The 13023-nt window shown below is 39.0% G+C and overlaps 2 protein-coding genes across 4 annotated transcripts in view; one reads left to right on the top strand and one right to left on the bottom strand.

The window, feature by feature from the left end:
• The window catches only part of MRPS17 (mitochondrial ribosomal protein S17), a 3804-nt gene extending 1921 nt beyond the window's left edge, over nt 1-1883 (bottom strand). The window contains exons 1-2 of one of the 3 annotated variants that reach the window (XM_015817204.1): nt 1834-1883; nt 561-709 (exon numbers count right to left, since the gene is read on the bottom strand). In XM_015817204.1, the coding sequence (XP_015672690.1) occupies nt 561-683 (123 nt within the window). In that variant the 5' untranslated portion in view covers nt 684-709; nt 1834-1883. Of the gene's footprint in view, nt 1-560; nt 710-1471; nt 1571-1647; nt 1812-1833 lie in introns of those variants that run through there. The other 2 variants (XM_015817205.1, XM_015817206.1) reach the window with 2 other exon arrangements.
• Nucleotides 1884-2231: 348 nt separating this feature from the next.
• Nucleotides 2232-13023, top strand: part of LOC107288565 (merlin) — a 35023-nt gene continuing 24231 nt past the window's right edge. Inside the window, exons 1-3 of the mRNA XM_015817194.2 lie at nt 2232-2267; nt 9657-9787; nt 12055-12180. Of these exons, the coding sequence (XP_015672680.1) occupies nt 9698-9787; nt 12055-12180 (216 nt within the window). The 5' untranslated portion in view covers nt 2232-2267; nt 9657-9697. The remainder of the gene's footprint in view (nt 2268-9656; nt 9788-12054; nt 12181-13023) is intronic.

Here is a 13023-nt window from a genome sequence, read left to right as displayed (position 1 = left end):
ACTAGTTGAACTAATTTTCAGTGCCACAATTCAGTCATAGATTTATAAACGAAATATGTACAGAAGTAACTTTCTTCACTGTTACCCATAGCCAATTCAATATATTTGTGATTTATGCCAGTTTTCCTGGGTTTCTAGACATTTGAATCAGTTTTTGTTTTAAAAACAACATACAAACTTTAACCAATGCAAAGATCAACATTTCCTGTGCCTGCACCAAACTATATTTCTCAAGTCAATACAACCTTGTGCCTTTCTCTTCTTTATTTTTTTGCTTTTTATTTTAAAATAACATACTTAGAAACATTATAAAGGTACTGTCGGACCAGATGAAATTTGAATTAACTGCATGTTAGCATTAAAATTAGGACCTGGCATCAAATGGTTGTAGAACACTTTTTAAGACACACAGCATCTTATATAATCCCAGCATTGTATTTTTATGTTATCTTTTGTCACAATATCTCATAATAATGATTTTCTCAGTAACTCCATGAATTAGGCAATTCAAGAAATTGAAGCTTAACAGTTTACACTCTCAGCTCTGAATAAATCTTTACCTTTAATAAATAAGGGTCCAGTACCAGCCTTGTTACTCTCACTTTAGCTGTTTGGTGCATTTTGGTTCCAATTACTTTCCCTATGATCCATTTTGCATGAACAACTCCACGTAATGCAGACATGGCTTGGTTGCTAACATTCAGGTATTCTGTAAAATAAATGTAAGCATAATTTTAGTAAAGAACTTTCGTGCATTGTTGAAGCCAACACACCTAAAACCTTCTGCTAAAATATAATTTTTCCTATATTTCAACTTTCTTCTTAGAAATGATTTATTATGATTAATATAGTTATCCATCTCACACAATTGATTATGGGCAGCTTACAAGATTAAAACAATAACCCTGCTAGACAATTCCTTGGTGCCTAAGAAAACCCTCAACTTACCCATAACAACAGAGCCCATTTACTTTTTACCCAAATACTTGGGGGAACAGCTAGTTCTTCAATGCCTTGCAAAAGGCTAACAAGGTTGGAGTAATCTGAATCTCCAGAGGATACTGTTCCCTAGGGCAGGTGGAGCCAGGCTCCATAAAGATTACACTATGTAATAGAAGGGACTGAGAACGTACTACAGATAGTGAGGTGGGCAGAAATAATGGGAGGTGTCCCACAAATAACCTGGTCTATGATCGTTATAGATAACGACCAGCACCTTGAATTGCACCCAAGAGCCTACTGGGAGTCAGTACAGCTTACAGAGCTGGGTTACAAGGAATGCCAAAAACTGCCTATACCACTGCATTCTGGACCACCTGCAGCTTTTGCGTGCACTTCAAGGGCAGCCCCATGTACAGTATGTTACAGTAATCCAAGCAGATGAGTCTCCATAAGCAAGTGACTGCTGGCCCAGGAAGGTGTGCAATTGGTGCACAAGACAAATCTGTACAAGACCCCCTCTGGCTATCACCTGGGGACTTCTGGGATTTGAAGACCACACATCCTGAAGTTGCTGAGGTTTGAGAAACAACCGGTGCAGGAGTAAGGAGTATGAGGCACGTTTGCCGCTTTGAGTTATTTATAAAAAATAAGAGTGGGATATAAAATAATTATCATTCTGACATCAACATTAGAACTCTTCTCTACCGGTGATCTTAAAGGAGGTGCCGGACGGGAGATAACACTCGAAATTAACTGCCTCCCAGTACGGCTCCCACGAATCCGCCGTTCCCGTTTGGTTCTCACCCCCACAGAGGGAGGAAAACACCACTTTCTCCGGGTCCCGGATGACCCATTTGCGCCCCCTCCCTCGAAGTCATTCAAAGCCCTTACTCTCTCTGCTCGGTCTCAAGACTGGAAACCGGGAGGTGGGATCCAAAAAAGGAAAAGGCGGAGTCAGAGCCGGAAGGATCGCCGTTTCCGTAAAAGGAGGGGGTGTGGCTGCCGCTGCCGCCGCCGCCGCGGCTTTGAGCGGCTGCGGGCGTGAAGCGTTCCGGGTTCGAGGATGGGCGGCTTTGGGTGGAGAAGCTGGCGATGTAATTGAAAGCGACATGGTTTTGAGAAGCGTTTCTTTGATAACGATTGGGAAAGCAAAATTCAATGCAATCGAAGCTTTTTCTAACTTGCAGAGGTCTTGTAGATTGGCTTCCTCCCTCTTGCATTTTTTAATTTTTTTTTAAATCATAAATAACTCAAAGCGTCTAAGCAATTCTAAAGCATCTAAAGCATTTCTCCTCCTGTTTTGCCCACAGCAGTAACGCTTAGAGGTAAGTTGGGCTGAGAGTGACCTGCCCGAAGTCACATGACCGGCTCTCATGCCTAAAGTGGGACTAGAACTAGCCGTTTCCTGGTTTCTGGCCTGGCGCCTTAATCATTAGATCAAAGTGGCTTTTGTGCGTCATTGAAAGCTGTTTTCGTGGGGGTACCAAATATCTTTTGATCTCTTTTTAAATGGTATTTTTTCTGGTAATGCTTATGCTTTTAACAATTACATGATAATACAAAAACTAATGTCACTGTAGGTGGCAGCACCGGTTCCTCTTTTTAAAGTGATCCTTAAAAACTAAACGGGATCACAGTTGGTTAATAGTTGTATGAAAGATCAGTGTGGGGTGTCACTAGATTGGACACTTAATATTATGTTGGAAAAAGACAAGGGCGAACCATGTACATATTGTTGCCAAGAAAATAATCACTTCCTGATTGGAGCATTGTAATATACTCCACATGGAGTTACCGTTGAAGAGTATCTGGACTTCAGCTGTGCAAAGTGTAATACCCCCCACCCCTAGGCAGTTATGTCTGTTTCTAGTAGAATTCACATTAGTCTTCTGCTCTACAAGCTTCATTGGTTACTGTTCTGTTTCCAGGTCCAATTCAAAGTGCAGATTTTGATCTATGTAACATGGGACCAAATTACTTGAGGGACTGCCTCTCCTGGACTATATCTGCCCCTTCCCCTCAGATCCTGTCTACTGGGGAGCTACATTTGGCAGGATTGAGTAAGCTAGGTTTAGAAGGTCTTTTCTGCTGTGGCACCTGTGCTGTGTAATACCCTCCCCCCTGAGGTGAGACTGGCTCCATCACTTTTGACTTTATGAAAGTCCTCAAGACCTGACTATGCCATCAGGTTGGGCACTCCAGGAGACTAGTGAAATAGCTCCTTTATTAACATCCCTCCACCTATTTCTTTTTATTTTTTATTTTACAATTTTTAATGTTTTGCAATAATTGTTATGGATATTATCTATTTTAGCATTGTTGTACACTGTCCAGAATCACTTATTTTGTGAAATAGGTAGCTATACAAATTTGAAAAATAAAAATGTTGCTGTGTCATGTGAGCATAGCAAGGCACAATTTAGTGTTGTGTGTTGTGTAAGCCACACCTAGTTTGATCCAGTGTGTCATGCAATCCAAGAATATGAATTTAATTGAGTAAGGTCATGGTTGCATTAATGTGTTATTTGAACACATTGTTTGAAAGCCAAAATGTGAATGTTGTTTGGGGCTGAAATGAGAAAACTATTAAGTTTTGAGTAAGTAGATCAACAATTGACATGGAAGTACTATTCCCTACATAGTAGTATACGGTAATATTTATGTAAGATAGCTAAGAATCCTGTATGTTGTGTTTCAGACATAATCTGTACAGTACCAGGTTGGAGAAGATTATACTAAATTTACTGTCTACCTTCTGACCCAAGTTGTATTTTGAAGAACGCTTAATATGTCTATTACTTAAACTGTCTAACTTTCAAATGCCATCTCACAACATGGATTCCCCAGTCCAATCAGATAGGAAGGCCAAGAAAAGCTTCAAATAGTCTTTGGATACGGCTGCCCAAGATGGTATCACCTCTCTTAATTCTGAAGTCCTTGAAGTAGCTGATTCAACACAAATCAGCCTCCCAGATAGAAAATATTGAACTTACATACTTAAACATCTTGTCTAGAGCACATTTTGAACAACTAGATTCTATGGTAAGATAGTGGGAGGTTCTGTGGAGTTCCATTTGAAGAAAGATTGTGTATCTAGTGTTGAAGACATCACAGATATCCTGTATAATTGCAAATTACTTTCTGCAAAAAGGATTATTTACTTAGATCCTTATTTAGAAACTAAAACAAATATTGAGATACTCAGATGAAACTATCTTATTTCCTGCAGGGAATGAACCTTTATATCACTAGCAAGACAAACGTTTAAATCAAAGGCTGTTTCAAAGAGGATCGACTACCTAAATAGATAGGGTTTGAATGCAAAAATGATGATTATGAGTACTGCTTGCACTGTATTGATTTTAAAGTTTTTCATATGATTACATGACTTAAGGAATAAAATTTGTTGTTTACCTTCTGAGGTCTGCTTCAAATTTACTTCTTTTCCAACATGCCAACTATGGAATTCATGCACGTGAGATATTCTGGGACATTCTTTTTGCAATGAGGCACCACCAGGCACTTACTGCCTTGTTATTTGACTAAGAGCAACATTTCTCAACTTTAGGAATCTGAAGATGTATGAACTACAAGTCCCAGAATTCCCCAATCAGCATGAGAAAAATGCAATAGAGCAGGGGTCCCCAACCCCCGGTCTATGGACCGGCACTGATCTGCAGCATGCCAGCAAACGGGCGCACAAACAAGCAAAGCTCCATCCTCGGGATGCAGGCAGTATTCAAAATGACAACCCCCCCTGGTCCGCGAAAAAACCTTTCTCCATGGCACCGGTCCCTGGTGCCCAAAAGGTTGGGACTTCTACGATAGAGAATGCCCAACATATCTGTGCAGCTACCCCATTGAGAGAAAACATATGATTGCAACATTTCATAGAGGACTTCCTAAATGCACTTGAGTATTTACTATAAGTTTCCAAGAGGCATCAGATGTCCTGTCTGAATGTCACTTATGGAGAAAAAAAAAAGGGGTGTTTATGCTTTGTCTTTGGATATTTGCTCACTTGGAGATTATAATTTATTTTGCTTCTACAAATGCTGGTCTGCTTATTGTTTAAAGTTTTACTTGTAGTTTCTCTGGAGCAAGGAAATTTTTGGTTGCATTGATACAAAACACTAGCATTGAACATGGGCATCTAGCTTATTAGTGGGTAGCATGAAGACGGTTGATTCTGTTCAATAAACCATGATTCAATTAACAATGGATAAGCACATATGCAAACACAGCCTTTCGTTACTAAAATTCAGGCTGAGTATATACCCCTTTCCTTTTTTCTTCTTTTAGCATTTGTGTGTGTACACTCCTTGACTTAAAACCACTCATTTAGTGACTGTTCAAAATTACAATGGCACTGAAAACAGTGACATGACCATTTTTAAACTTATAATTGCTTCAGTATCCCCATAATCACATGATCAACTTTCAGATGCTTGGCAACTGGCATGTATTTATGACTGTTGCAATCTCCCAGGGTCAGGTGATCACCTTTTGCAACCTGATAAGTAAAGTCAATGGGGAAACCAGGTTTACTTAACCATGTTACAAACTTAACAACTGCAGTGATTCACTTAACTCCAGCAAGAAAGGTTGTAAATTGGGGAAGACTCCCTTAAGAATTGTCTTGCTTAGCAACAGAAATTTTGGGCTCGATTGTGGTCATAAGTCAAGGATACCTGTATATAAAAACTAAAGCAGTTTTTTTTGAAAGAAACAAAAAACTTACAGCATCTTAAAGCCTAGCAGTTGTACTATGGTAAATATCTAAATATCTACATATCTAAAACAGATATTGAAAGAGCTTTCATAGGGGTAGTCAATTTGGTTTCTGAAATTCCCTTTTTCTACATCTTAGTTTTATTTATATTTTGTATTTCTTAACTGCCCATCTCCCTCAAAGGAAGCTGTTTTGTATACTTTAAAATTTTTATGCAGTTGGCTATATCTATATTATCTATATATTTGTAGTAAAGATTTCCCTGTCTAGTTATGATTGACTCTTGGCCGAGGGAGCCAGCATGGTCGGAAAACATTTTCCATAATCATGTGGCTAACGTGGCTACAAGCCAAAGGTGCATGGAGTGCTGCTACATTCCCACTGAAGTGGTACCTATTAATCTACTTGCATTTGCATGCTTTCAAACTGCTAGGTGAGCAGGAGCTGAGGCAGGAATGGGAGCTCACCCCATCGTGCGGCACTTGGGTCTCAAACCTGGGTTATCAGCTGACAAGCTCAACTTCTCTAACTACTAAGCCATGTGCCCCCTCTTATACATACATACATGCACCTTTGTATATACACACACACGTATCTATGTATATGTATACACAAACAAGTATGCATGTATATTTGGTATCTTTGTTATTTGCAAGCCCTTATGTGAAGCTGTTCAACTGAAAAGCAGGATATAAATATAGGGAACAAGAAGCATGTAAAAGATGGTTCAGTACACGTTATCTTCAGTGTCCTCTGAAATGGACAGATGGAGAAATAAGACACAATTAGTCATGTTTATCATACTTTACACATTACGAATATTGATGCTATGTCTATTGTTAATTATTAATTCTGCCGAACTTAGAAGGAAAGAGTGGATTATAATGATGTTAGAAGACCTTGGAGTTTTTCCCCTTGTGGTAAACAGTATTTAAGAACTCACAGGGATGGTAAAGTGGGCGGAGTCTAAAGAGCACCCAGGCAGGAAATGGTTCCCCCCCCCCATCACCTGGGAAAGTAAATTCTTTGATTTCTCTGAAGGCAGTCCAGCTGACATGCTCCAGTTTAGAGCAAACAAAGGAAGGGGAGTCGCTGACAGATCAGTCCTTGGATCTTATTTCTCCCCAGCGACGATGCACGTGTGGGCTACAAATTGCAACTTCGGGGACATTGTTTTTAGATCCTCTTGAATCAGGGAAGGGATTTTAGGACGCCAATTTGACTTCAGCCGTGAAATTTAAGCGTGCAAAGCACACCGAGTGGTAAGAAAACAATTGGACCAGGTCTTTCTTTCTCTGCAGTTTTATGTGGGGAGGGGGAGGAGAGAGAGATTTCTAGCAACAGCATTATAAAACTAGCACCATGTATGTGAAGCGGGAGATAACGCTAGATTTACTAAGAGGTTTCTGCTTCTTAAAATGTGTATTAATTTATAATCTCAGATTCAGGAATGGAAAACAGTGACAGATACAGCTGTGTGAGAAAGACACATACATATTCTGTGTCTTTAAAACCATGCTGGACATTTCTTTCTGTCTTCTCATTCTTTTTTCTGTCGCTCTCTTGACATGGACCACGGTTCATATTGGCGCCTTTACTCTTTCACGCGGGGACTTCTGTGATCCTCTGCTCTCTCTCTCCTGCCGGATCCTCCCCACATTTCTCCAGGGAAGCTTTGGGGTGATCTGTCATTTCGCGTGATCTCTCAGGCAGAGTAACTCTCTTTTTCAAAGAGCCGGCATCCTTTCTTCTTCCTCGCCCTGTGCAAAAAAATACGGGGTCGCTGCGAGTTTTCTTTCTTATGCGTGGGTTGGTTGTCCAAGGTATTTGATCCATTCAGGCAGCCCTATCCAAGACCTGACCCCCGACTCTTAATATTGTCCAGAATAACTGAGGTGGGAACCCTAAACCCCAAAGTCCTTGACTCACTTCCAGTCCAACTATGAATTCATATAGCAGAGTTACCTAATTAGCCTCGTTTGCAAAATGGGAACGTGCTTCTGAACTATTTTAAGAGGGAGACAATGTAATAGCATTCGCCCTTAGGTCAAGACTTTTGGGTCTCACGGTCTACTTTTGCTTGGCTATTGGAGACCTTTACATAAAGAATACATACTATTTACATATTATTTTTATGAGTTGTGAACTTCAGGGGGTGGAAGTGGCAGTACCCTTCACCCCTTTGTTGTTGACTATGCCAAAAATGCCATCTTAGTGCTAATGTTGGCATGACATTCAACCTCTGGTCCAGTTGGATTTTGTACATGGGGGCTGTTTCTGTTATCTATCTCAGGCAGCAAAATGGTTTAAGCTGCTCATGCCTGATTTGAGAGACTGGCTACATTCTTGCTGCTGGAACCCAATGTGCTCTATTCTGCAGGTGTTAATATTATTCTGTTTTATATGCCAACAGTTTTTTTTAAGCTTTTCTGCACTCTTTTGGAGTTGAATTCTGTTTACATGTTTTTTTTAATCTGCTGTTTTGCGTATTTATGTTCATTTTATTCAGTTTTAACTCTTCATTGGGGGAACTCTCTAAGGTCAATGTTCAGTAGAAAGACGGAATGCAGATGAGTTATTTACCACCCTTAAAACATGATATTTAAATTAGGGTTGTAATGAATTGATTAAATGAATGGATTTAAAAACATTTGTATTAACCAGAAAAGGTTTCCCAGGTAACACTTAGTCCTTGAAAATGCAGAAATCCAACAGAAGCTGAGAGCATCATGTGAACAAATTACTATATTGTAGTGGCATTACTTCTCAGAGATTGCATTAGAGTAATTTGTGAGTCTGTCCACTGCTTCTGAATTCTCTTTGCTTGCTGTTCTCTCCACACCCCTTAAAATCAAGCCCCCCCCCTTCTCCAACATTTGGATAGGTCAGTTGCATAAATCAGAAAAGATGGGATATACAGTCACCAACATTTGCGTGACTCCCCAAAGCACTGGGAAAGCTTTGGGCACAGAAATATAGACAGGAGGAAAGCCTCATAGGGTTTAATGTAAGCTATTGAATTAAGTTGTACACGTATTTAGCTGACTTCATAGGACAGTTACTTTACTTTTTTTATCTTCCTGGTTTTCACAAACTATTTGCATTCCCTAGTAAATTCAGCCTATTTTTAGTCCCACAAATATTCAATAAATTTATTGACACTGTCCAATTAACATGGCCTTCGGGTTGGATCCTTTCCATGACGTATTTTTATCTGCTTCCAAAGAGATCTTCCAAATGTCATTTCAGGATATTATTGCCTGCAGCCTTCAATTGAAAGGAAAATAAACTTGTTCTTTGGCTAAAAGAGGGAGTTTATTTCTGATGAATGTCTGGGCTTGTTTCTCTCCGGGTGTTATCTTGGCTTAAAGCTTATGTTATTTTTGGTGCCTAAGGCACCAATAGTTAAAAGTTTTGCTACCTTTTAATATTCTCACCAGGGTATCCACAGTGGTTGAAAAAGTCAAGGTGGTGGCCACAACAATGTGATCGAAGTTCTGTCTAGCATTTTATTTATGAATCAAATTTATATAGCCACCCGTCTCACAAGAATTTTATAACTATTGATAGTTGCGATAAGTTCTGCTTATTGGGATAACTACCACTTTGGATGATTTTCAAGAGAATGGGTCAAATTAATGAATGGTTGTTTGCCATGATAGTAATACAGAAATATGCTGCTAAATATTATTTACTAAGGTGAAAGATTTGAGAGCTTTTTGAAAACATCTGGCTGGCCTTCAAAGGAAAGAGGAGGTTTTTTGACAGGACTCTTAGAGATAAACCAGAAGCTTGCTGATAAGACTCTTTGAGATAAGAGTGATTAGTCAAAGTGATGGTGAACCATGAATCTATCAGAAGCTAAATTCAACTTCCAGATTCAGCAGCATTATATCTGGACATGGTATTAGAAGTCAAAAGAAGATTGTTTCTAAGTAAATTTACTTTAGAGTATGTTGCTAATTATATATATATTTTTCAGACCATTTCTTCCGTTGTGCAGCTGCAGGCAGTCTTAAAAATATGTCTATCACGGGGCTAAAGAAGAAGCAGCCCAAAATGTTTAAAGTGAAAGTTTCAACAATGGAAGCTGAAATGGAGTTCAGCTGTGAGGTATTTTGTTGTTGTGTTGATTTTTAAAGGCCAGAATTTTTGTCTAGATGACATAAGATTTATATACCTATTTACTGTCTCAAAAAAGCATCTCTCTCTGGATGTAGAAAGCTGATATATCAAGGAAAAGATTACATTGAATGCCTTTTTCTGACATGCTAATTGTCCATTTGCAGGGATTTATGTAAATATGATTTTTAAAAATAATCCTCCTTATCACTGGATTAAACTGCTGTAATTGCAATGATTTTCAAGCTGCCTCTTACCTGGTTCATGTGCCATTCACTGATCTGAGTATTTATTTAAGAATATATGTTCTGTCTCTGAGTGCCTGTTAGAACTTTGCCACTTCTCTATCAGTCTCTGCTTATGGCAGATAATTTCTGATGTGTTATCAATCTCAGAGGAGACACAGCTGTCTTTTCTTCCAACTGGATAATCTGCTTAGATCAATGACAAGATGAAACACAATAATTGGGCCCTCTAAATGTACAGAGTTTCTAGCTATAGAAATCAAGTGCTTCTAGTTTAATTCAGTAATGAAACTTGGAGAACATTGGCTGACTGAAGTTGTCCATAATTTAGATCTCTAAAAGAATGGGGGGGGGGGAGAGGCAGCAGAACTGGTGTTCTTGTTGAGACTTGTTTTTGAAGCTACCTTGGCATTATCACATCCCATGTGTGCTAAGAATTAGAATTTGAAGGTTCTTCCTTCTCCAGCCCACTGAGTTAAATGTGGGGCTTTTGTGGGAGAACAATTCATAAAGGTATTTATATAGACCTTGAGTATGCTGAAAGGAAAACAGAAGTTTAGAATATAAGTCTCTACTTCTGAGATAACAAGCAGGGAAGCAAGCAAAGATTTGAAGCCTTGGTTCTAGGGAATCTACAAGCATACAGGCAATCCTTGACTTACGACCATTCATTTAGTGACTCTTAATTTACAATGGCACTGAAAAAATTGACCGTTTTTTACCCTTATGATCGTGATCAAAATTCAGGTGTTTGGCAACTGACATGTATTATTACAGTTGCACTGTTATGGAGTCATGTAATCACCATTTGTAACCTTCCCAGTCAGCTTCCGACAATAGCAATAGCATTTAGACTTATATACCGCTCCATAATGCTTTACAGCCCTCTCTAAATGGTTTACAGAATCAGCATATTGCCCACAATAATCTGGGTCCTCATTTTACCAACCTCAGGAGGATGGAAGACTGAGTCAACCTTGAGCCAGTGAGGATCAAACTGCTGGCAGTCGGCAGAATTAACCTGCAATACTACATTCTAACCACTGTATCACTATGGCTCTCAAGCAAAGTCAATGGAGGAAGCCAGATTCACTTAACAACTGCTGTGATTCATTTAACAGCTGTGGTATAAAAGGTTGCAAAAGTGGGGCACAACTGACTTAACAACTGTCTTGCTTAGCAATGGAACTCTTGGGCTCAACTGTGGATTTAAGTTGAGGATTGCCTGTAATAATATGATAATAACCTGTGGTAAGATGGGCAGCTAATAAATTTGATTGATAAATAAATAAATAAATACTAACTAACATTGTAATATAAGAGAAGGCTGTGTTCTAAACCTGCAGTACTACAGGCTTTGCTTTCTAGGGTAGCCAAATAAATACTGGTGTAAACTAAGAAGCACATAACAGAGTTTTGGAATTTTGGATTCTTTTCCCAACTACACAAAGCCTTGCTTAATTATTATTCTGTTTGATGTTGCCATACAGCAGCATGGGGAATTCTGGGAGTTGACACATCTTAAAGTTGCTGAAGTTGAGAAACATTGCTATATAACTTTGGAACCTAAAGACTGGAAACGCTAAATCATCTTCTGAATTCACATATCATGCTATGCTTTGTTGGTGATTTGTTTAGTAATAATTTATGAATTCAGCCCCAAACAACACTCTAAACCACAAAGCATGGTTCACCAATTAAAACTGCAGGATGAATTCATACATCATGCTAAGCACATGCAAATAAACCATGTTATAAAAGCAAAATGAGTAAATTCCGCTATTTTGTTGAAGATGAAGAACACAAAAAAACCCTCTAACTTCTAATTTTCTTAAAAGCCAAAATTATGCAATTTGAATTTTGCACAACATCAGAGGCTCTGGCATTTCTATTTTTACACCTAGTTGAGATCATGTATTTAGAATACCTCAGGAATAGAGCATCTTTTTTCACACTCAGATTATTGCCCTTGCTATCCATTCTAAACTGATTTTGTTCCATTGCAACCCACAGATGAAATGGAAAGGAAAAGACCTGTTTGACCAGGTGTGTCGTGCATTGGGGCTGCGAGAATCCTGGTACTTTGGTCTCTGGTACTCCGTCAAAGGAATGGGCATTTGGTTGAAGATGGATAAAAAGGTTTGGAATCTAAACGTTCATTGTAAAATAATACTTCCTGAGTTGGAAAGACCTAAAGATATTCTAAAAGTTTTCTTCAGAGATGGCCAGTTTTTTTTTTTTAAATGGCTCAGGATCTCAGTTTGTTTTAAAGGAGGGATGGAAGGGCCTTAAGGAGCCAGGCCAGGCAAAGTAAGGAACTCCCTGTTTTGAGAGTATTTGGGTGAATAAAGCAGCTTACCTTTGATGTAAAAAAAGGAAAGTGCACCACCACAATTTTAATGGTGAAATTGGGTGTGTGTTTAGAGGGGTCAGAAGACCTGAAAAACATATCAGGGAGACGCCATCTATGCCCATCCTTGATTTACAATGATAATTTGTAAACGTAAATGGTGGTTAGGCCAAGAAACACATGTACATATTCATATTCATGTGCCACATTCATATTACATTCCCTCTACCCCCTTTAGCTAATTAGAATCCTCTTTGTCTCTAGACTAGAATATGAATGTAATCAGAATGCTACTAAACCAGTGACTCATCATTTATCTTAACTGTCTTTTCAGTCTTCCACTGAAACTGTCTGGAGAAGGGAAGTACTATAGGGATTAGCACCATTGACAAGATCTTTCTCCTCTTACTTTCCCCCAGGCCCCAAAAAAAGGGGATGGGGAAGAGATATATGCATTTGTATCAATCAGTTCACATGCAAAGTGAGATGGGAAACAATGGGAAAGACTTAAGAAATGTGTATTTGTATATCTGAAATGGTTTGGGAGGGGCAAATGTGGAGGAAAGCCTTCCTCAATTTGGTCATTTTTTCCCCCCTGAGTAAGAAAGGATGAGGATCAGAACATAAAAACG

The sequence above is a fragment of the Protobothrops mucrosquamatus genome, unplaced genomic scaffold (assembly GCF_001527695.2).
Source record: "Protobothrops mucrosquamatus isolate PMUCROS unplaced genomic scaffold, P.Mucros_1.0 scaffold562, whole genome shotgun sequence".
Classification (NCBI taxonomy): domain Eukaryota; kingdom Metazoa; phylum Chordata; class Lepidosauria; order Squamata; family Viperidae; genus Protobothrops; species Protobothrops mucrosquamatus.
Note: the sequence above shows the minus strand (reverse complement) of the source record. Positions and strands in the feature narration are given on the sequence as shown.